At 40.3% G+C, this 25,336-nt stretch overlaps 1 protein-coding gene across 1 annotated transcript in view; it reads right to left on the reverse strand.

Moving 5' to 3' along the window:
- The window catches only part of EYS (eyes shut homolog), a gene marked incomplete at both ends in the record, with an annotated part of 1,105,706 nt that overhangs the window by 45,122 nt on the left and 1,035,248 nt on the right, over positions 1-25,336 (reverse strand). Inside the window, 1 exon segment of the mRNA XM_081140616.1 lies at positions 4,031-4,213. Coding sequence (XP_080996742.1) covers positions 4,031-4,213 — 183 coding nt within the window.

Raw genomic sequence — 25,336 nt, forward strand, 5'->3', positions numbered from 1 at the left:
TAGGCATGTAGATCAAATATCCGAGACCTTACAGTTTTGTGTTTTTTTCCTGAAAAATTCCATTGCTGCATTTTACCTTTTAAACACAGGCTAATGTTGAGATTTTAACTTACATTTCAATGATGTGAACGGTGATATGTGTCTCCCTTCCACCCTTTATGTAGGCCCTGACTTCGTTACAGTCCAGATTAATCTGTGTCTACACAGCATGATTAGCTACCAGGATAGCCTCTGTCTGCAGAGTCCTTCTGTAAGCGGAAGAATCAATAGAAGGTAATTATTGATTTCTCACTCAGGACCCACCATGTGAATGGTGCAGTTGGGGATAGAAAAGAAAACTGAAGCCACGACTTGTCCAAAAAGAATTTAAGATTAATCTTGCCGAGGGACAAGATGAAAATGATGAAATTGTTGTTATTCTAATGTTTTTGACTTATGAAAATGGTAATTTCATAAGATTCAAAGTAGTGACTGTGGATGACAAAACAGTATACAATTAGACACCAAATTATGGGATGTAAATGACAAGTCCTACACAGGCTTTGTGTGGATTGGATATAAGGAGACACGGGTTCACCGGGGAATGTTACAGGATGGGAGAGAGTGGGGCTGGGAATGCCAGCCGGGCTGCAGTGGAAGGAAAGGGTGAGAGACACACGGAAGGGAACAAAGTCCCTGACTGTTCTAGCTGGATGGGATTTCTACTTTCTGAATGTCATCTTTTCTATCACTTACGTACTTCTCAGTCAATGATCCCTATGTTCATGTACTAAGATGCTGTGATAGGTGCTGTGAGTACCAGGCATGGTCTCTTACCTCTGGGTTACTACGAGATTTTAAGCACATATGTTGTGCCTCCATAAATCGATTGTAACACTTCAAGTTATTATAGAAACTCTGGCTTTGTGCATCTTTCAACCTAAGAAAGATAAAGGCAGCATATGGAATGGTAATTTTAGTACCAACAACCATTATGCAGGTCAGAGATTGATGCTACTGAACAACAAGAATAACACATTAATGTGGAGCTACTATCACCCTGAAAAATAACCAGACTTGGATCATAGTTTCTTATGTAGAATCGATCATTTCAAATTGTGTGGTTAATATTAATCATTAAGTATTTTAAAGGAATATGTATCGCTTTAAATAATAACTTTGTGATACAAGGATTGGTGACTCACACCCCTACATATTACCTTAAGGGCAATGATTACATATCTTAGTCCATCCTCATATATGGTCTAACTTAGCTGGTCCCTAAAGGTTTTGAGAGGTTGCATAATAAACATCTAAGGTGCTTGATAAAATTCTATTATTTGATTCAAGAGGGCCTGGGAATTAGCATTTTAACAAGTACCCTCATTCGATTCTGATCCAGGCGTGAAGAGGTCCTGCTTGGTTGGAGAAGCATTGCCTTAAAAGCAGTTTCGGGCTACTTGCCTCTTTTAGCCGGTGCTCTTGCTCCCTCAGGTGGTTCCATGTGGAACTGCATGTTTCAGATTTCTTTCCACTGATTAGAAAAGAGACCCACAGTTTACCTACCTGTTCATCTAGCCTTTATTTAACCAGGCTATCAACCTACAAATGCCAAGTGCAGAATCAGCATTCATATCAATACATACAAATAAGATGACTAGAGAAAACCAGGAAATGTCACCTGTAAAACTCCGCAATTTAGAAAAGCTGTGGCCAAAATATTGGCTATTTATTTTTATGATTTTTTTTTTTTAGAATTTTGAAGGACTGCTTAGTAGAAGAATACTGAAGAGTTATTTGGTGGCCACATTTTCATGGGCCAAGTGTTTAAGCTTTGTGAATTGTTTAGGATTTAGAAGATGTGTATGAAATAAGAAGGACCCAAGGTCTGTAATGCTCAAAGTTTTCATTTGCTAGGGTTTTTTCCCTAATGAAAAATATATAATTGATAAGCATATGATGAAGGATGTGATGATTAAAGAGGAAGAGGTAGGAATTCCTTCTTCCCTTTGTGACTTTTGGCAGTCGTCCAACAGATTATTTATTAAAACCACCTGAGAGAAGCTTAGTGTGTGATGTAGTGATAACTGGGACACCACTTCTATAAATGAGGAGAGCTATCTAGCCAACCCAAGCCTGGCATGAAAGGTTTAAGACCTAAGTGCAGGGCAAGGCTCTCAGTACTCAAGAGAGGGGAGATTGACCAAAGGAGTGGGGGGCAAGGTAGCTGCCGGGGACATCCTAATGGAGCCCCTAATAATGGCTGCTTTTTAAATACCTTTGTGCAACAGTGTTGCTGATTTACATATCATACAATTATCTGTTCCTTAAAAAATTTTGGTTTTTACAATTATCTGTTCCTATTGTGGTTCCTTTATTCATTCATTCATTCAGTACTGATTATGTGTCAGGCTATGTGCTAAGTGTAGGCATATAAAGTCAGGTGGGGATGAGTTGGTGTGTGTCCACTCTAGTGGAAACAGACAGAAAACAACTATCTAAAAATAGATCAAGGAATTACAAATTAAGGTAAAAGCTTGGAGGAAATAAATAGGAAGTTGATATTGAGAATAACTTTGATGGGGTGGGATAAGACCTACTTTCCTGAAGGTGGCTGGGAATGCCTCCTGGATAAAATACAAGCTTCGGTGCTTACCGAGTTCAAGGCTATTTCAAGTGCTTTTCATGTACATTCTAGGGAATGTACCATTATCAAACCCATTTGACAGGTGAGGAAACTGAGGCACAGAGACACTAAGTAACTTAACACATAATTTGTAAGTGGTGGGAACTGGATTTAAGGTTACACTGCCAGGCCCCGGAGCCTGCTCTCGTGACCACTCTGATCCCCTTTCCCAGTCCAGGCAGAGGGAGGGGCATGTGCAGAGCCCCTGAGGCAGGAAAGCACTGGATGACTGGAGCACTGGAGGAAGGTCTGTAGGAGGGAGGGGCACAGAGGTGGTGGGAGTGGCCTGGTGGAGGTTAGAGACCGAGGGGAGGCCCTTCCAGAACATGGTAAGGAGGTTTGGATTTTCATTAAGAGTACAGGGGAAAGTCAGGAGGGTTTTAAGCAAGGTTCAAATATGAGGAGATGCCTTTTAAACAGGTGACTTGCTGCAGCGTGGAGAACAGATTGCAGGCAGGAAAGGCTGTAGGAAGACCAGTTAGGAGGCAGTTTCGGCAACAGAGATGGGAAAGAGGTCGGAACAGATTTTGGAGGTAGAATGAATAGCACTTCAGAAGAGAAAGTGCCCCCCTCCTCGCGGAGGTGGTGGGGAGTTGGCATGTTATATTTCCCTGGGGGCGTGGGCTCCTTTCAGACCCGTGTCAACACAGAAACCAATGTTCAGTGTTAGGAGAGTCACCGAGGGAGCCGAAAAGAACAGAGTGCTGTTTCCCCCAGTCCAATAGAGCCGCTGCTGGTTGAGAGCAAGGTCTTCTTCTGGTGAAATATGTTAATTTCACAGGTCAGGACACTGAGCTCAGAGGAGGTAAGTGATTAATTGCCTAACTAGTTAGTTGTCGACTTGGGAGTAAAATGTATGTGCTTCTCAGGGTGATTTCCCACCAGTTCCAAGGCACTGGAGCACTTTGGTACAGGCCCAACACTTTCTTCATTTCTCGCCCCTTTAATTTGAAATAGCTTTTTTCTGACAGCAGCCATTCCCATTTCACAACACAGGCTAAAATGCAGCTCCTGCGGAGAACTTCCCTTCTCTCCTTATGTGTGAAACAGAAAGAAACGGGGAAAGGACAAGTCAATAAGCTCGCTTCCCAGTGCTGGGTCACCCCCTCTGCCCTCTTGTTTGCCTGCAGGAATCCTCGCCCTTGATTATAACAGGTGGCCCTGGTGTGAACAAGGTCACAGAGAAGGTCAGGGAACTGCTGAACCCTGGGGGCCGCAAGGAACATGCTTGAAGCAGAAAAGGGGGGGGAGGGCTGCACCTAAGTAAACCTCTCCTTTACCCGCAGCCAATTAGAGTGTCTACGAAGATCTTCAAAGTTTTCTTAAAGGAGCTAAGCAAGTCCTGGAGGGTTCAATTAATCTTACTGTGGCCCTTCTGCCCAGTGAAAAAGATCACGTTATTTTGCAGGGCCGAGTGGTTGTTGGCCGGCTGGAACTTCAAGTGGAATTCATAATCGAGGCCGATGTCTGGGATCCGCGAGTAAGCCAGGAAGGACGTGCATCCGAAGGCATCCGTGCCGCTGAAGCTGGGCTGAGTAATATTAACAGCTGCGGAAAAACCCAAACCCAAGTGTTAAAGGAAACCCGCACGCGTCCTGGTGGGAGGAGGGTTGTGGTTGCCGATGCATCTGGCCGGGTAGCCTGTGTGCTGTCCCACTAATTACACTCGAGTGCCCTCAGCCTTGTGACGCAGCCAGGAATTTCAGAGCCAGAACCAAGGAAGCGCAGTGTTTTGAGATCCTGTGTATACACACACTCACTCACAAACCCTTTCTCCATAATGGAGAATTTACCTAAAAAAGAAAAACCTTATGTTTTGGAGATCGATTTAAGAAATGGGAAAGGTCACTGGCGACAAAGTATTTATGCAGGTGCTTTGTAAACAAGATTTGGCATCCAAACCTCAGAGAGGAACCCATAGCCTGGAGCAAACTGTGCGGTTCTAATCCTGCCCCTTCATAGTAGCTGAAGCCATGGGTCAGGGGTAGGAAAGCCAAGAAATCGAAAGCGAATTCGATCAGTGTCCATGACCTTATTGTGAATGGCCAGAACTTTCCCTGAAGTAAGAAATCATTGTCTAAAAGAAATGTTCACCCCTTCTGTGCTGAGATGCTCGTCAGATCACAAAAGCATGGGTTTCAATAGGCCTGAAACTGTAAGGAGACTTCATAGAAACAGGAAGTGGTGAAAAACAAGTTCAGGGGCCAGTGTGGACAAAATAGAGTTGAATTGAGGGGTGCTATTGGCCAACTAGCCTCTCTTTCTGTCCTGCCTCTATCACATCTTGTATCCAAATTTTCCCTTTCCTTGCTGTTTCCTTCATAAATAGTCCCAACTGGCTTTTATTTTCCCCAAGCCAAGAGGCCCACAGGAAACAGGATGGGGGATCTTGACCCCCATCCCTGTCTGTTATGAACGGTATTCTCAGATTAAATGATGTTCCTAGGACCTATTTATATTGGTTTGAGACATCTTGCTAGGGGAAAGAAGAGATTGTTTTGATTACCTTTTATTGCTCACTTCTTCTCAAGAGATGTTGGCTCTCCTGGGAAGTTGTAAAACTAGAATTTTTACAAGCCTTAAGAAATATCCTCATTCTGGTATCCAACACTTAAAATAAAAGAGCTTGTTATGTCTGGTTATAACTGTTTATATAGCAAATAATTGTGCTATCCTGGGAGAAATGATTCGAGTTATCAGAGGCTTTTATTTCTGTTTGTTTCACATAACTATTCAAGTAGGATAATTGTGTGGAAGAAGTTGGATACTTCATTTTAATATTTAATATTTAATTAAAATCTGATCATTTTATTCTTTGGGTTGCGTGGTCTAAGATAATTTTTTTTCCCCCTCAAAACTCATCAAAATCCAATGTGGGATTTTGAGACCTATCACCTTTTATATTTATTTTTTTTATCTCATGGTTTGTGTTCCAGAGATAATAAGACTATTCCCATCAGGTATTCTACTTCCAGTAGTTCAGGGAAATGAAATGTATTGCAATTGAAACAAAATAAAAACACTGATAGTGTTTTACCATTGGTGTTAAAAACAGTGAAAATAGAATTCAATTGAATTTAATACTAAGGCCTGGCCAGTATGGCTCAGTTGGTTGGGGGTCGTCCCGTGCACCAAAGGGTTGACAGTCCAGTTCCTTGTCAGGGCACATGCCTGGGTTGTGGGCCGATCTCCATCCAGTAGGGGACGTGCAGGGGGCAGCCAATTTATGGTTTACCCTCACTTCGATATTTCTCTCTCCCCGTCTCTTTTTCTCTCTCTCTAAAAATCAATAAAAAATCTTAAAAAATGAATACTAAAATAGAAGAATGAGCTAAAACATTTCTTCCTGTTAATAATTTACAACCGAGTCTACCTAAAGGTATAATACATTTAGGTTATGTCAACAAATATATCGTATGAATTTCCTCGCCAGACCCTGTGCTGATGCTGGTGACACAGAGACAACAGAGCACGGCCCATACCCTCAAGGAACTAGTGTGTGGTCCATACATTTATCCAACAGAACGGGATTGAAAATTGAGGCTTGACTGATGAGCAGCAATTCACCTGACAGATGAAAGGGAAAATCATTTCAGGTAGAAAGAACAGCACATTCTAAGGCTGGGAGGCCCAGACAGCGTGTCATCTGCTCAGGAAACGCATAGTGTTTGCAGATTGTAGAGTGAAACGTAAAACGGAAGAGTGTAAGCAAATGAACCAGACGGTCAGACAGGGGTCTGATTATCAAGCTTTATCTTTTCTCCACCACCTCGGAGTGGTTGGGCAATGACCGCAGCTGCCTTTTGAAACTATCACAGCCGTGATGAAATGTGAAGCTCAGATCAGACAGAGAAAGCTGGAGGCCTAACCTTTGTTCAACATGAAAATGAGGACTTTGGTGATATTACGAAATAGGACAGTGAGTTGAGGTTATACTGAACTGTAAATGTAAGAAAATTTATGGGTAACTTGTTATAAAAAAGGTAATGGTGTTATATTTATCTGAATACTTACTCAGTGTTCATCTGCGCTAGCATCCCATCAGAATTAAGTTTATGACACAATTTTATACTAGTCAAGAGAAGTACAATGTATTTTGAAACTCGGGGACAACAATGCCCACAGGAACAGATCTGTCACTCGCCGGGCATTTCTTAGTCTAAAGCTGAGCTGTTCAGCGACCATTGAACTTGCCCCCTGTGGCCTTGGAGCACTTGAACTGTGGCCAGGCCTGACTGAGATGGGTTTAGTATGGGGGGAAAACATGTGAAACATCTTATTAATAATATTTCGTATGCATTAAATATTGGGGTAAATAAAATGTATTATTAAAATAAACTTTGTTTCTTTTTACCTTAAAAAACGTGGCTACTAGAAGACAGAATTACATCGGCACCACACATCCTGTTTCTACGGAATAGCCCTGTGGGTAGAACCGTGCCACCTGGCAGGTCAGTTTTTTCTCTAAACCCTTGGTCGTGCCTTACTTCCAGGGGCTTAGTCTTTTGGCATCTTTGAACCTGTAAAACGAACGTCTAGCCCATTTCTCAGAGACTCTGTGCCCTCCCCACACTGCCTTCATCATGCTGGGTCAGGCAGGAGAGCACGGGGGGCCAGATTACTAGGACTAGGGCTTTCGACCTTACGAATGATTCTTTCCAGTCCCTTAAAGGAACCTCCTTAGGATCTTCGGCCAGGCAACATTGGCTTGATGTGATTACTCTATTGCACACATTTCCATATCAGACTTCTGGGAACAACAGTCATCACCAGATCAGGAGACTGAACGGATTTTAATGGAACTCTTGTAGGGCTATTAAATGTATTTTTCCCCTTTGTAATCTCGGGTTGTCTCATGGCTTCCATATGTGAGTTACGCATTTTTTCCCTTAAGTTCTTTCAAAGTTGCAGCGATGGATTGGGATCATAAGGAAGGAAGGAAGGAAGGAAGGAAGGAAGGAAGGAAGGAAGGAAGGAAGGAAGGAAGGAAGGAAGGGGGATGCTGGGATTTGAATTAAACATTTATTATTTAATGTATGGATGAAGTGAGCAACATCACTAACAGTCTGGGAAAATTTTAGGCAGTTAGAAAGCCTTATGTAGCTCACTAAAAATTCTACAAACCGTCGACGAAGGGAGAATGTGATAATCTTTTCTATAACATAGTGCTATGTTGTAGGCTCAGTGTAGAATCTTTGCACAGCATGTTAGATTATGCCTACAGAACACATTTTAGCAAAAATTACCATAAAAAGGGTATAAACTTCTAGAAAATTTAGTAAGGCTTTTTAAAATTTTTATTCCCAATAAAGGCAGAGAAAAAAGGCATTGTTGTTTTAAATGTAACTATATATATATATTTTTAAAACCACGTTTATATTGCATTTAAAAAAAATATTTTTATTGTTGACATTATTACAGATGTCCTCCATTATCCCCCCCTTTGCCCAATACCCAAGATCTGGAAACAGCGTGAGTACCCATCGGTTGATGAGTGGATGAAAAAGCTGTGGTACATTTACACCATGGAATACTACACGGCTGAAAAAAGGAAAGAACTCTTAACTTTTGTAACAGCATGGATGGGCCTAGAGACTATGCTTTTTCTTTTAAAGATACTTTGCAGTTAGTCCTCTTAATCTGAATTACTGAAGTTTTAGGTACAGAAGTGAGCAAAATGAGCTACTGAGATGCGGGAAGAAGACACATAAAGCGCTCAAAGAGCTGAACACCTTCCCTGCAGCTCTGCAAGCAGTGCTGGCCCTGCACCCGCTGGCGGGAGATGCGAGCTGCTGTAGCTCCCAGTGACTGGCGGGAGGCGCCGGGGCGGCCCGCTCAGGCCTCATTCTGGACTGCCCCACTTCGTAGGCAAGCTCGGGCAAGCTGACTTTTTTGGTGTAGTTTCTGCATCTGTAAAATGAGGACAGTAAGAGCCCCTAGCTCTTTGTCAAGAGCGAGAAGAGTCTGCAGCTGAAGGGAACACACCTGAGCTAACCACACGCCTCGAGCAGGCAAACCTCCGGCACCAGCCCTGCAATCCTTCTGCATTTTCCCAGTCAAGTCGCTTTCCAGCCTCTAAGGCAACTAATTTATATTCCTCTTTTCTCCTGTAACATCTGGCACCCATCTCTCTCTCTCTCTCTCTTTCTCTCTCTCTTTCTCTCTCTCAAATTAGCATCTTGCTATGTCACTGAGAAAGACGTGCTCTAAGACCAGAGAACTAGCCCATTCCTCCACCACCGAATGCCCCCACCCTCAAATCTTTCCTCCCGATCAGATCCTACCCCCGCCTTCCCTCTGGTTACAGGGCTCCCTGGGCTTGGGGGCTGGATCCACCCCCATTTGTCCAACCGCCTCACTTCAGCCATTCTTTCTTATTTCCCAGGAGCCACCGAATTATTCTTCTCTACAGAATCATTCCCTTTGAAATAAAATACGTTAGAATATCTCCACCTGAAAAAAACTGCCTTCCTCAGCTCCACATTCCCCTGGGGCCAGCCACTCCTTGTCTCTCGGTTCGTCCGGACAGTAACTCATTCTAAAGAGCAGCTGCTGTCACTCTTGCGCTCTTGATTTCATTTCCACCAGGTTATCTTCTCTTTCCTCCGAAGCTTCTTGCGTTAAGCTCAGCCGTGGCCATCATCTCTCTAAACTCAGTGTCAGGTCTCCGTCTTCACCTTCGATGCTTTAAACAGCTCCTTCGCTCCTGCTTGTCTCCATCTATCTTCACTCTCTGTTTCACCATACGGACCATCCACAGGAGGGAGACCCTGAGTAGTGGTCTTTGTCCTTGACTTCTTTCCAGAGCTCCAGATTCATACACCCAGCTACATCCTAGATACCTGAATATATCTGTGTGTCCAATGGGAGCCTGCAGCTGAGCACACACTGGACAGAGCTCTTAATTCTCATATCTTCAGAAGCCTCCCCCCTTCCCCACCCACCCCCTTCCCTTCTCTCCCAACCAAATCTCTGCCCCAGTCTCCCCTGTCTTTGTCCAGAGCAAAAACTAGCCATCCTTAAATTGTTTTTCCCTCTCTCCCTCCTCAACCAGTCGACTGGCAAACCCTGCTAATCTCATCTTCAAAATACACCCCGAATCCCACTAACGTCTCACCACCTCCGTTAATGCCACCAAAGGTCAGTGCACTATTCTCTCCAGCTCCGACTACAGCATTGGCTTCTTAACTGGTCTCCTTTGCCACCTTTGTCCCTTACAGTATCTTTTCCATATTGCAGCAATGCAGTCTTTTAAATATTACTTGCACATGAAAACTCCTCCAGTGGTTTCCCTTGAATTTTGAAATAATAATAAAAAAACTCCTTAGCATAGCCTGAAGCCCCTACTCCCCAAGTTTATTTTGTACCCATTTCTTCTTGCTCACCCTGTTCCAAACATGATAACTTCTTTGCGTTTCTCAAACAAACCAAGCATACTGCCAGCACAGGGCTTCTGCTCCTTTAGTTTCTAATGCTTGAAACATAGTCTCCCCAAAAGATGCAAGCCCTGCCCCCTCACTTCCTTCAAGAGTCTGCCCAAGTGTCCCCTCTTCACAGGGGTCTTCCCTGGTCACTGTTATAAACTATTAACCTCCTTTACCTCCATCATTTTCTAGCTCCTTAATCTGCTTTGCTTACTGCAGTTTAATTACATTATATGTTATTTATCGTCTCTCTCCCTAATTAAATTGTGGGTCCCATCAGGGCAGAGAGCTTGCCTGTCCTTCATGAGCCAGGACGAGCAACTGTGCCTGGATCAAGTGGGTATAGGATACATATCCATTAAGCGGTTGCTTGGGTACCTATAAAGAGCTTAACGTGCTGTTGAAAAGATAGCGACATATATATTTTTTATTTTTCCTCTATTATTCTTTTTCTAGTACCTTAACTGTCCTGTTCATATGTGACTAAGGGAAAAACTGAAGCTATTGAATGAAACTGGGAAATAGAATTTCTATACCATTTTCAGTACTAATCATTGCTTGATTTTTTATGGTTGCATTTTTCTACTCATTTGCTTCTAAATAATAAAATGTTTCTGGATTTTTGCAAAGATATTAGAATCTTAAATCTTCTAGTGTAGGTAAAAATTCAGACAGTATGTTATATACAGATACTGAAAATAAAGACAGAGACCCCCACCCTGAAAATCAGTTGTTCTTCAAAATTAAGTTGTAGCCTGGCTGGTGTGGCTCAGCGGTTGAGCATCCACCTAGGATCCAGGCAATCGGGGTTCGATTCCCGGTCAGGGCACATGCCCGGGTTGCGGGCTCCATCCCCAGTCGGGGGCGAGCAGGAGGCAGCCGATCAATGACTCTCTCATCATTGATGTTTCTCTCTCTCTCTCCCTCTCCTTTCCTCTCTGAAATCAATAAAGATATATTTAAAAAAATTAAGTTGTATACTAAAATTTCATCAGTTTTATCTTGTAAACATTGTTTCTCTTTAATATTTGATAATAATATCTTTGCAACTTGTAGGCTAAAAGCACTAAGTATGTTTCTTAGAGCCATTAATAGTTTTTGTCGGAAAATTTTGGCTTTTACATGACAAAATATCTGTATGATTCCCCACAATCTTGTTTAAAATTTTACAATATGGACTTTAAAAAAGTTTCTAAGTTTATAAAGAATTCTTGAAAATGTATAGCGTTTTCAAGATAGATTGTCTTGCCCGGCTAGGCGTGGCTCAGCAGCTGAGTGTCAACCTAGGATCCAGGCGATTGGTGTTCGATTCCCGGTCAGGGCACATGCCCAGGGTTGCTGGCTCACAGCCGATCAATGACTCTCTCATCATTGATGTTTCTATCCCTCCCTCTCCCTTCCTCTCTCTGAAATCAATAAAGACATATTTTTTAAAAAAAGATAGATTGTCTTGTCTAAATCTATTTTAAAAAATGAAGCCCATTACTCTATTTTTATACAAATACAAAAGACAAAACCTGTGGTTGGTTTTCACTTGGACTGTGTTTTCTATATGGCTGCTGTGTATAACCTCCGCAGAGTGGACACCAGGGAGCGCTGAGCTAGTGGAAATGCACTTTAGTTTTTCCTTCTCTATTATGTATTTTAATGAAACAAGCAGATGGTAGATGGATTTTCCCCTGGAAACTGCTGATCTGGAAGACTTTAGTATGCCAGCTTTGCAAGCATAGTGTTCAGCATGGTGCCTCAAAATATACATTTAACTTTATCAGGAAAATGACTTTACCCTTAGGCAGATGGATAAATCTGCAAAAATACAAGACTGCAGCTTGCCTCTCCAGTTTTCTTTCATAGATTTGAGTACAAGCAACTTTCTTCCCTCTTAGTTCTTAACTTAGTGAGATAGCAATAGATTTGGCTCAGTATCTTGCACGAATGCAATTAGGTTATAAAACCACATACATGATCATTATTTCTATTTCTGCTTTGGAAGAAGCTTCTTGTAGGGTATGCTTCCACACCGTTCAGCATCATCATTTACAAATAAAACAGCGGTAACCTACAAATGCGATTTTCATTTAAAGAAATAGAAATGAGTCTTTTCTGAGATGTTACTAAGAGTAATAGGTGACGGTGGCTTGTACAGAAAACATAGATTTAGCTATGCTTTCTTAACCAGCATAACACTCAACACATGGATAAAATTAAGTTCTCTATTCAAATGGAAGTACATTATTTATTTCAGCCATGGATAAAAACATGAAATAAATATCATTGGTTGATTGCCAATGCCTGCTGACACTAAGTCATTCAAAGGTTCTATGTAAAGGTGTAATTCCTGCCATTCTCACTTCATCTGTCAGAGGAAAGTTAAGAACAAACAGAATTTTACATTAAAATACAAAAAGCAGAGTATCATTTTTTCCACCCTCGAAAGAAATGGCAAATGATCAGAATGTGAAGTAGCACACTCTCTTTAGATGCATAATTCTTAGAGATCAGTGCCATCTTCTGGCTCCTCAAAGTACTGCTTTAAATGTAAACCAGATCAATGTCAAAAAACAAAACAAAACAAAAGACAGACAGAAAGTCCCCAAAACATGAGTCACATTGTAATATCTACATTACAGCTTATGGTAAAAACTTAGGAATGGTATCTTGCACCCTGTATTTCTATCATTCACATTACATAAACTGTGCAGTTCATACTGGATTAAATATGCTTTGTAGTTTACTGTGATAAAATACACAGATACTACACACGAGGAATATTCCAGGACTGGTGTGTTTGGAACACTTCCCTCAGTCCTAACGCATGGGCTTCTTCTTGCCAGTGGATTTCTAGTTAAGAAATAAAGAAATATCAAGGTTGGAGAGGGTCATCATTCGAGTTCAGTGGAAATATTTTTCAGCTTTTTAATCTATTATTTTATAAGCCATGCATTTATAAATGTACCTTTATATGCTCCAAAGTAATAAAAACAGTAACAATTATAGTACCTACTGTGTTCCAGTTGTTAGGTACAATATCAGAATTATTGTATTTCTTATAGCACCCAAATGAGACATTCTTATTCTTATATTCCTGTCTTATAGAGGAAGAAACTGAGGCTCAAAGAGGTTATCACGGAGCTAAGAAATGACAGTCAGGATTTAAATCCGGGCTCATTTGATTCCAAGCCTGTTTTTTCCCTAATGATGGCCGGGATATTCATGACATTGGCTGATTAAAATAATATAAAACATGGGCAGATGTTTTATATTATTAAAGCTTGTGCCCCTCACAAATTTATTTCATAAATTTTATTCTATCTTCCATAATAACTTAATTGGTACTCAATATATACCACTGAATTTACCAACAGATAGGTTTTTAAAAAAATGTATTATTTTAAAATATGTTTTTATTGATTTCAGAGAGAGGAAGGGAGAGGGAGAGAGATAGAAACATCAATAATGAGTCATTGATCGGCTGCCTCTTGCACGCCCCCTACTGGGGATCAAGCCTGCAACCTGGGCATGGGCCCTGACCGGGAATGAAACCGTGACCTCCTGGTTCATGGGTCACTGCTCAACCACTGAGCCACGCCGGCCAGACCTTCATGAGGTTTTAACACTAGATGTGTGAGGCAGTGCCCCAGAGCAGACTTCTTACCTTTTGTGTATGTGGGTGTGCCTGCGTATGCGTGTACACACCTGCATCCTGAGCCCATTTAACCATCTAATGGAGTCAATGGAAACTCTCTTCAGAACAATGTTTCTCAATTAAGTTAAAATACATAGCATTATCAAATAAACCAACTTTTAAAAAATATAGCTAATGAAATATAACAAGTTTACAATAAAGTGAAATGCTTCTTTCATAATGCATTTAGGTAAAGAGATCTAGCAGCAGGTACACTAAGTAGAGCAATTTCAAATAGTGGGGAACACAAAAATATTTTAAGGTGGCATATAATAATTGTAATGTGCATAACTGGATCTGATTTCTCTTGGTGACAGAGTCACAGGGGCTGCCAATACTGCTGCGGTTTGCTGCTGGCATTCATAATTAAGAGTTTCTTAAATTTCTGTTGGAGGCGTGAAGAGATGTAATTATTTTTTCTCACCCACATTCACACTTTCTTTGACCTAGAGAATTACCTGAGTTCTGCCAGAACACTTCTTCACCTTCCAGCTAATTCTCCCACCTTCAGTGTTTGCTCTAACCGCCCCTTCTCACTGAGACCTACCTGGCCCACCATATTTAATTGCACCTTTCCTCTGTGTGATATAATTTAAAAAATGCAGTCTCGACCCAGTTTTGAGGCCCTGGTTACAGGAACTTAGTTCCTTTCTTGAGCAGCTAAATCTGTATCTCCAGACACGTCCTCTGTTGGGCTCCAGACCACTACACATGGCCCTAATTCCATGGGGCCAGGTACCAGACGACAGGGACAGATGCTATGCCCTGGAGCACATGAAAACATTCAAATTAGCCAATCCACAGGGAATCCTTGAAACCTAACTAACCCCACTCCTCTTGCCACACTTTATAAGCATCCAGCCCTTTATAGCTTGGCTTCCTGGTGCTCCGTCCCTGGGTGGCCCTGGGTAGCAACCTTCTTTCATTTGGAGCCGTAAGTAACCAAAAGTTCTTCCTTTCATCTATCTGAGTGTGTTGTCCCACCATGAAAAAAAATCCTTAAATCTTATAACCCATCCTGATTCCCCCACCTCACTTTTTTATTCTCTACTTGTCTGTTTTGTTTTCCCATGGCATTCACTATCTTTTTTTTTTTTTTTTTTTATTAATGTTTTTATTGATTTCAGAGAGGAAGGGAGAGGGAGAGAGAGAAACATCGGTGATGAGAGAGTCATTGATCCGCTGCCTCCTGCACGCCCCCCACTGGGATCGAGCCCTCCCAGGGAACAGTATGGTGCCCTAGCGTTCACTATCTTCTAACAGTTCACTACACTGTCTCACCCCACACTGGGAGGAAAGGTTCCTGAAGGCAGGATTTTGTCATTTTTGTTTCCTGCTGGGCCCCAAGCACTTGGAACAGTGTCCAGAACATAGCCGTCTCTCTGTATGTATTTATTGAACGAATGTGTGAATTGTCATCTGTCACCCTGAGCAATGCTTTCAACAACTTTTGTACCTGTTTGTGTAGTTACATGAAAAGCCTGAAATGGAAGGTGGCAGTTGTAGTTCCAACTCAATGGGACGTTGCTGGGTAAGAGCTTTTCTCTTTTAGGTGCCAAAGACTCTGAGGCAGAGCTCAGTCATGGAGAGGAGAAAAGTTGTGAGTGGGTCTGCAGGGGTAAACACGAGGGAGACCACCCTCCTGCCCCCTTGTTTCTGAATCTGTGTAATTCGGCTGTGGGAGATACAGCACTGAGAACCAGTTCTCGTTTCCCAGCACACAGGGCATCCTGCTGGATAGCATTCTGACCCTGAAGGTACACAGGTGGTGCTGTCAAAGACCATTGCGCCATCCTACAGGGCCAACAGCTTTTGGATTATGAGTTTCATAATAAGACTAGTATCTGGTGTGGCCTTATCTCTTTCTCTGTAAAGTAAGTCTGTTGATTAGACGTAATATTGTGCAGAAAACCATGATGGTTTATACTAAGTTCATCAACTGAAGTGCTTGAAAGAGTGGAGCAAGTAATCGGGACAAGAGGTCAGATTTCTGCCATTACTAGGATGTCATCAATAGGTTGGAGAGTCACCCTTAAGCCCTGAGACCATATCAGGGGTCAGGGTTGTTCGTAGCCATTGGGAAATGAAGATTCAGAAGTGGCACTTTCCTTAGGAGGGAAGGTGAATGTGAAGGACCAGCTTGGCCTCAGATTCTTCTACCAGAGCCATTTCCAAAATCCTCTAACAATTCATATTTCTTCTGTTAAAAACATTTGTGTAGCAGTTTTCTCACATTCCCTCCTGTAATTGGTGTCATTGGTCTTTCTAGTTTTTGACCGTCTGATGAGAGTAATTTGTCTAGATTTTACTTTAATTACATTTCCCTGATTAGTAGTGAGCTTGAGCACCTTTTGCTTACCGGCTATCTGCATACTCTTCGGCGAAATATCTGTTAATATCCTTTATTCATTTTTCTTTTGATGCCGTCATTATTTTGATAATTCTTAAAAGCTCTTTGAATATTATATTAATCTTTTTTTTGTCACATTGAAAACAATTTCTCCAAATCTATAGTTTACCAAATGACTTTAGATGTAACATCTTTGGCAACTCTAAAGTTTATTTCTTATATTATCCAAGTATATATTTTTTATAGCTCTAGAATTTTCTGTCTTGGTTAAGAACCTTTCCCTTGTACTTAGATCATGTACATGGTTTCCAAGATTTGCTTCTAAGATATTTGCTGATTTATATTTTATATTTTAGTATTTAATGATTCTTGATTTTATTTTAGTATAATGTAAAAGAGGCCCAACTTTATTTTCTCCCAGTTGGAGAACAAGTTGTTCCAGCTCTATTTATGACATAAAATATACTCTCATAATTGAATAAAACACTAATTTTTTCATGAATTGCATTCTCATATATATTAGAATCTTTTGCTAGGCTTTCTCTTTGTCCTACTGATGTACTATGTACTATCTTTATATCTTACTATGCCAGTACTACATTGAAAATGATGGTAGTGTTTTAATGTGAGTTCTGATATCTGGCAAAGCAAGTTCCCCCTCACATTTCTTCTTTTTTATATACAAAAATTTTTTTATTAAAAACATTATTGGATATTAATGAATTGCTATAATATATATTGTTCCATATCAGGCTCAAAGCTTTGAAGTTTTATTGAAGTTACATTATTTATATACTACATTTGATAAAAATGATATTTTATAGTATTTTCTTCAAATCCAGGAATATGCATATTTTTATAGCCATGCATATATTATTTTATTATCATTAAAGGTTTATAATTTTCTTTTCTTTTCTTTTTTAATCCTCACCTAAGAATATTTTTTCCATTGCTTTTCAGAGAGAGTGGAAGGAGAGAGAGAGAGAAACATTGATGTGAGAGAGACACATCGATTGGTTGCCTCCTGAACTCTCCCTGACCAGGCTGAACCTGCAGCCCAGGTCCATGCCCTTGGCAGGAATTGAACCCACGACCCTTCAGTCTGCGGGCCGACTCTCTAACCACTGAGCAAAACCTGCCAGGGCTATAACTTTCTACATAGAAGTCCTGGACCTTTCTCATCAAAGTTATTTTAAGTATTTTGTGACTTATTTGGTCACAATTATGAGTGGAAATGATTATTTTTTTGATTCCTATTTCTAAGTGCATTTTGCTAGTGTACAAGATATTAAAACAGAAGTTTCAGTTGAAACACTAAGAAAACAGAAACAACACATCGAAGTGAGGTGAGCAGGATTTACAAAGCAGGTGGTTGATTACTCTGGAATTCCTCACGACTGAGGGCATAAAAAACTTATAGAAAACTTTCCCTCACCCTTTCACTCCCAATCAAGAGAGAGGGGTTTTAGGAACACAACTTGGAGAGTTTAATGCGTGACCCTGAAATCTGAGGTGAGGGGCATAGTGGGCTGACTCCTGCTTGCAGAGTTTAAAAGGCGAGAGAATGGTTGGCTGCACTGAGGGAGGAAGCAAATCAGTCTGGTTTTGCCCTGGGATTGGCCAGCACTCCCAGGCTTTGTCAGAAAAAGGATGTGTGCACGTTTCCCTGCACACATGGAAACATGTGTGGCGCAGAGACATGCAAGTGTTTCTTAAATTCTAAAAGAATCGCCTGGAAAGCTGGAGGTGTCACTAGATTGCTAGGTAGAGATGCTATTTTCCCAGGGCAAAGAAAATTGCAGGTGAGAGATTGCCAGCTGTAGGGTCTCCAAAGAACCCATGAAAGTGTCCCAAGACACAAGTTTCGCTTGAAACATCTGCCAACTCCACAGAGCAGTGAAACTCTATCAGCTCCACCTGCGGGTCAAGAAAGAAGTTTCCTGTCTCCTTTCCTCCCCGTGAACTACATGCTGAACAATCAGAACTGCAGCTTCTGAAAGAAGAAAGAGTATTTCCCTTTTCCCTGATGTTCGACTTTGTATCTGATTCAACCCCAAATGAAGAGGGAAAAAGCATGCAGCTTAACGCAGACAGAAGACTTGCCAATCATAGATAAATCGCTGACCTAATTACGAAGCGGAACCCATCGATAGTTTGTGACTCACAAATGACCAGGTTGAAATTTTCTCTTGAGGGGAAAAGGCAGAACCAACATCACTGAGCAAATTTAAAAGGAGAATGGCAGCCAATGTGACGCTGCTTTACAGTTACCTTTGACGATGCTGTGACCCAGCAATTCCACCGACGGGACATTTCCTTCTCTAATGACTTTCTGGGGAAATAGAAATCCTGTATGCTCTTGGGGGAACCTAAGATGCAAACACTTTTTCTTTTACAAAAAGAAAATAAAACCTCTAATGAAATTAAAACAACAACACGATAATAGATTCACATAAAGTTTTCAGCAATAACATAAACCACGATTAGGAGCATGGAATTGTTATGAAATATCAGGTATTTGTTTAATGTAGGAATAAGAAGGGAGAAAATGAACAATAATGAAATAAACGTGGTCTATCAGAAATTAATGCTAAACAATAGCAACAGTCATTGTTCTAAAAAGCAGAAAGAAAATATCAAATCCATTTACCTATGTAAAAAAAAAAAATCCTATCTGTAATTATTGTATGGGGGAAAAAACCTAAGGGGCAATCATCACAAAGCGAAGATTTTCAAAATAGTAACGGGAATTGGATTCATCAGGATCCCTGCTGCTTGGGGAATGATAACATATCTCTCAGTCAGCCAAGCACACAAATTTCATGTAATTTATTCAGCACAGTTATTAGTCTACTAACACAGTGTGTGCAAATCACAGCACCTAATAACTCTAAAGATGAGTAAGACCCAGTCTTTTGCTATAATTCGGTCTTGTATCATTTCCTGATCTTTTTTTGTTTTTATGAGAAGAATTTTTTCCTCTCTTCGCCCAACTCCGCCTTTCAAAACAATACATTTGAGGGTAAGGACGACAGTTGTTCTGTGTTCCCAGCGGCACCTGATACTATGGCATTCCATCCATCCACATGTGGCATTCAGTCAATTTCTGTCAACAAATACACTGACAATAATTTGAACTCAAAAAAATAATGAAGTATTTTATAAAAAAGAATAGCACACTTGAACACGCTGTGGAATTATTATAAGTTTCATAGTGACCAGCCCTGCCTTTGTTTTTCTACTTGTGTACACACAGACTAACCTTAAGCATCCTGGTTAAATTAAAACCAGTTTGCAAACTGTTGGGGATTTTCTCTCCTGAGTGGAGAATTTTGTTATTGATTTTTTGTCCTTGCTACAAAAACAAAACTTCAGTGGTTCATCTAAAGTGAGGCAAGTGACTTCTGTCGATGTCTCTTTCAGTCAGCATTCTTCGAGGTGGAGGTGGCACATACCTGTCCAGACTGTGCTGTGAACTGGAAGCAAGAAATGGGGAAAATACATAAAAATTAAGTGACTGCAACGCAATCAAATGGCACCTTCACCTTTTGATTAGGAAAAGGGATGAAGTTAAGGCTGAGAATTCAGACGACTAACTCATCTTGTATTTAACTTTCTATTGAAGTATAACTTACAAATCTAATGTGTACAGCTCAGAGTGAACTTGTCATTTCTGCGGCACCGTCCTCCGAGTTATGAGTTACTGGGCTATGTTATTATTGTGTTTAGGATCTGGCATCAGTACTCGCGTGCCTGGCCTGCCACTTGTTTTTCGTATCAAGGTCACTTCTCTGTCCACTCGCAGAGTTTACCTAAGACGGGCGCTTTCCTTCCTTAGATGACTGGCAGTTTATCAGGGAAGGCACGTGAGTATCGAGTTTTCTTAGTGGGGAAGATATTTAATGAGAAATTTAATTACAGGATTATTCATGTCAGTTATTTCTTCTTATACCAGTTTTAATTAATTGTGTTTTACTAAAGATTTTATGCAGTTTATATATTTTTTCATGTATATTGACATAACCTCTTACTCTCTGTATAATTTGAAGTGATGTCTTTCTGATTTAAAAAAAAAAAAATCTGTCTGATAATCCAAATAGCTGTGTCATATCTATATTGAATATTGCTTCTTTCTTTTTTTTTGTTCTTAAGCACACCTTTTAATTTTTTGTTGAAAGCTGGACAGGATGTGTCACATAACAAGAATTAGGGTGAAAGGCTTCCAGTATGAAGACTTATGTCAGTCTGGCTGGGAGTTGGGCTTTATTTAGTGTTTGCTGAAGCTGTAGGTGCTGACGCTTCACATTTCTGTTGCGTCTGTTTGTCTTCCCCACTGACTGACCCCCTAAGTACTTCTCAGAGAGAGCGCCTCTCGTAACTGTCTCAGCTCTAATTCCCGTTATTATCCTGGAGCCCTGTGTGTGGGGGGGGAAGTGTGGAGTGGAAAAGTCTTCTATAACCTTGTTATTAAATCTCAGTCTTTCCGTAGGAGGCTATGTTCCTGGGCTGTGACTTTCATAAATGTTTCTTAGCCTTTTAAAAAATTTTTCTTTCTTCTTCTTAGGTGAGGCAGGAAGGCTAGAGGGCTGAAGGTGAGATAAGGCCCTGGTAAAAAGACTTTTCCCCCGGGAAAGCAGCTCTCTGGGCTTGTGTGACCCCTCGCTCTCCAGGCTGTCCGTCTCCTCTCTGACCACGTCTTCTCAGTCCCCATGCTTGCTTCCTCTTTCTCCCCCACTTAAGTGATTCATGTCGCAGCTCCTTGAATGCAGCTCTCCCTACATTCTCTTCAAAAGTGGTTTCAGATATCCTCATGAGCTTAAAAACTATACGCTGAAAACTCCCAACTTTATATCTCTAAGCCAAGCCTCTCATTTTAAGGCAAAATGAAATATCCAGCTGCCTCTTTGACCTTTCCACTGACACTTTCTCCAGGCATCTGAAGCAAAACTAAATGCCCGTTTCCACCCCCAGCTTATTCTTCTCACATTCAGGAAAGCATTCTGTTATCTAAGTTGCTCCATTTAAAAAGCTGGGAGCCATTTTTTTTTTATTGTCCCCAATTTCAATGTATTATTTTTTTACAAGCTAACATTAGGTTTGCTGGTTATTGATCTTAAATTTTTCCCCCCAAGATTCTATTTATATTTATTTTTTAATTTTATTTTATTGTTGACAGTACTACATATGCCTCCCATTTGCTCCCTTTTTGGCCCCTGCACCCACCCCGCCTCACCCCAGGGGTTACGCATATTTGGGAACCCTTTTTGTTTCCTTTTCGCCGCATCCCCAACACAGTCCATCAGTGACGCTTATAGAATCTGCTTCCAAATAAAACTTGAATCTGGCCAATTCTTTCCCACTCTGCTCAGACTACATCTTTTTTTTGTATGGATCGCTGCATTAGCTTCCTAGGTACCCTTCCTATTACTCCCTCTCCAATACAGAAACTCAAGTAATATTTTATAAACCCAAATCACTCCCTTCTTTAAACCCATGGCTTATCATTGGACATTGAAGGAAATCCAAACTCATTACCATGACCTACAAAGCCTGAATGATTCGGCCTCAGCTTATTTCTCTAATGTCACCCCTGGCACCCTTGCCTGGTCCTTTATACTCTAATTTCATTGGTCTCTTAGCCCCTCTCTGACCACCTGTGTGGGTAAGTCCTACTCCGTTATTTCTCTTCATGCCGTCTGTCTGTTTCCTCCACAGCACCAATCACATTTGGAATTTATTTATTTATTGTTTGCCTGCCTCCTTTGTAGATGTTAAGCCTCACTGAAGAAAGAAGGTATGTGTGTTTCATTTACCAATCTTGACTAATTATCTAGGACAGGCCTGACACCTAATGGGTTCTTAATTAGTATGGGTTAAATGAGTAAACTGTAGGATGGGTTTTCTTACAATTAAAATGACATAATTAAACCACATTTATTATATCACAATTTTCTAGGTAATTTCTAATACTAAGAAAAGTTCAGCATAGCGATGCCAAATCTAATAAATTTCTGTGCCAATGAGACAAATCATAATTGGTAATTAACACATCTCCCCAAGTGCCTAGGTTTCTTTAGGTAACATTTTAATGAGAAGATAAGATTTGATCAATGATTAATAATTTTATACTTGAACTGCCTTCTTAAGAAGAGAGTTATTACTTCTGTTTCTATTAAAATAATCAGTAATCACTTTCATGATTAGATTTTGCTTTAAATACAGTATAACTGAATCTGTGTATTTGAGACACATTCATGGGATTCAGAGTAACAAAGGTTAAGAGCACAGGCTCTGTAGTCAGGTTTGAACAATTCTGATTACAGCTCTGCCGCTAACTAGCCATTTCTAATCCTAGTTCTTTACCTTTATAAATTTTCAATGTTCTCATCCATGAAATCGGGATAATAATAATAGTTGCCTTTTATGCTCTTTTGAGGATAAAATAAGATATCCTATATAAAGCACTTAGAACAATGTCTAGATCACAAGCATTCAGTACCTGCTAACTCTTATTAGCCATTTCATATGAACTGTAATGACTTGTAATGAGGGAAACACAAAATAAAACTGCATTCGAATCTGTATAGTAGGAATATATTTATTTCCCTTATTGTCAATCTAAGGGTTCTCATTTGAATTAAAAAAAACTGAAGAAGGGGGTCATCTATTCCAACTCTCTCATAGCTGATAAGGAAAGTGACATGCAGGGAGGCAAAGTGACTTGCTTGAGGTCACGCCGCTGGTGGTTTCCCACTTTGGACCTAGATTTGTCTCTGTTCTCCAAGTGTAGGGCCTTCCCATCACGCAGCACTAATAGTTTAACACGGCCACCTCCAATTTAATCAGCTATAAAGTGAGGATTTGTTAGTTAATAAAACAGTATCTGTTTGAGTTTGCTTAAGCAGTCAAGTTCATTAATGAACAGCAGGCAGACGTTGAAGGAATAGAGTCGACTAAAAAAAAAGTAGTAACTTGCTCTGCTCTAGAGATCGGAGGGTGAAAAAAAGAGAGGTGGTTCTTTTGCTTCTACATCCAAGAATGCTTTGAGGAACGCTTTTTTCCATTTTACCAAGTAGCACATTTGGGATATAATCATTTCTAAGTTTGTTCTTAAAAAAGCCGCTTCTCTGGAAACATACTTTTGCCAAGGGGATGTTTTTTCATCAAGTTATAATTAGACTTCACTTAATACACAGTTAAATTTGCAGCCCTTTGTGTTTTTCACAGGTGTTCTGATAGTCTCCTGTTCCAATGGGCCAAGTGTTGACTAACCAAAAAGCTTTTAGATGTTGGCTGAGGGGCACCCTAAGTCCTCAGATTTGCAGGATAGAAATTGTATAATTCCCTGATAATTACAACATGTGGGAGAAATGGCTGTTGAGGTTTTCTGCTCTCTTTTTGCTACACAGATTTAGAGTAAAATTCAGTAGCTCAAAATCCAGGATTGTAAAGATGTACTTTTCTCAAAAATGTTTGTTTATTATAACAAGTCATGGGGAACAGAAATATGATGGAGGTAAGGAGCAGGCTTTACAATCTACAAACAAGAGACCTGAGAAATATGTATTTCTTAAATATTTTATTTTTAAAGCTTACAAAGGCAGTCAGACTTAAAATGCAATAAATACATCTAACTAAGAAAAAAATCAACTCCACTGTGGTTAGGATAGCAACTCTGACATGTACTTAGGGAACGCTCTGGGCAGAGCAGCCACAGTGATATATATTCCTTCAGGAAAGCCCCCTTTGGTGTTTGCTGTCAATGAGGTGTGTGTTAAGCCATCTACCCGGGAGACTGACAGGGATACACTCCAACAAGCAGAATTATCAGCCACTCACCCTTATGACAGCTTTTCTTTCTCTAGAGCTTCAAGACTTGGGGCAGAAAGAATCTCACTTGAACAATTTCAAGTTGATTTAATACACAAGAACAAAGAAGATGAAATTCGAAAATACCCTTGGCCCCTTTAGAATCTCACAGAGAATTACAAAATGCCATTTTGAGACTGAATCATTAGGTGCAATATTTAGATCTGCCCTCTGGAAAAGATTGAATGTTCCCTGCCAGGTGTTAAGTCATGGATGCAAATCAAAAGGGGCAGGGAAATGCTGACTTTTAAAGAGCTGTGTTAACCTTACAAACTGCTAACACACCAGTTTTGCTTTAAAGTGACTGATGAACAGCAGAGGCAAGAAAGAGTTAATTTACTTCCAGCAAATCCCTTACTCAGGACCAATGTGCTATGATTAGAACATGGGAATTAAAAATATACCTGTATTTGCCTATTGTTTAGTTCAAGGAGAAAAACTTATTTTAAAATATATTAATAGGTGTGCTTTTGCAAATTATTATTGCTTGCTCTTCAAATTTTTAAATTTTAGAAAGAAATAGAAACCCAATTTTTAGTAATCCCTATAATACACTTTCTTTAGGAAAAAAGAACTCAGCCCTTCAGGAATCACTATGAGTAATTCATATATTTTGAGATATGAGCCATACTTCTGATATTGGGTGTTTATAACCCCCCCCCCCCCCACCCTTTAAAAGAATGTGTTTATTGATTTCAGAGAGAAAAGGAGAGGGAGAGAGAGATAGAAACATCAATGATGAGGGAGAGTCATTGATCGGCTGCCTCCTGCACGACCCCTACTGGGGATTGAGCCTGAAGTTCATATTCAAAGTCAGGGTTTAAAGTATCATCACGCCAGCCAAATTGGAACCATGACTTTATCACCTAAGACTGTTTAGCCTTAGCTTTGGAAGTTTCCTGTTTCTCTCAAGGACAGGGGTAAGGTCTATGGAACACTCAACATTGTGAAGAGCATGCAGACGTTAGATACACTGGATAATCTTAATGCAATGTAGGTACATATGAAGTCAGGATTTGACTGCAAACTATAATTAATTTTCAGGAATGTTCTGTGTCTCTCTCCCTCTGTTTCTTTCTCATTATTCCCCAATTTAATCTTTGTCTCACGAATGTGTAGTGATAGGAATTCCAGGCCTCATTGGCCAAGTCATTTAATCATAGACATAGACCATGAGTTTATTGGAATTACCAGTGCAATTACTTTGACTAATCAATTCTACAGTAATTGGTACACTTTCTAAAAATGCCCCCTTGGTGAATTAATGTTTTCCTCTAAGAAATTGCTTATTTGTCTGAGTTGACAAAATGATACCTCTAAAAAGTGACAATCCCTTCAGGTTT

The sequence above is a fragment of the Miniopterus schreibersii genome (assembly GCF_964146895.1).
Source record: "Miniopterus schreibersii genome assembly, chromosome: 6".
Lineage (NCBI taxonomy): Eukaryota > Metazoa > Chordata > Mammalia > Chiroptera > Miniopteridae > Miniopterus > Miniopterus schreibersii.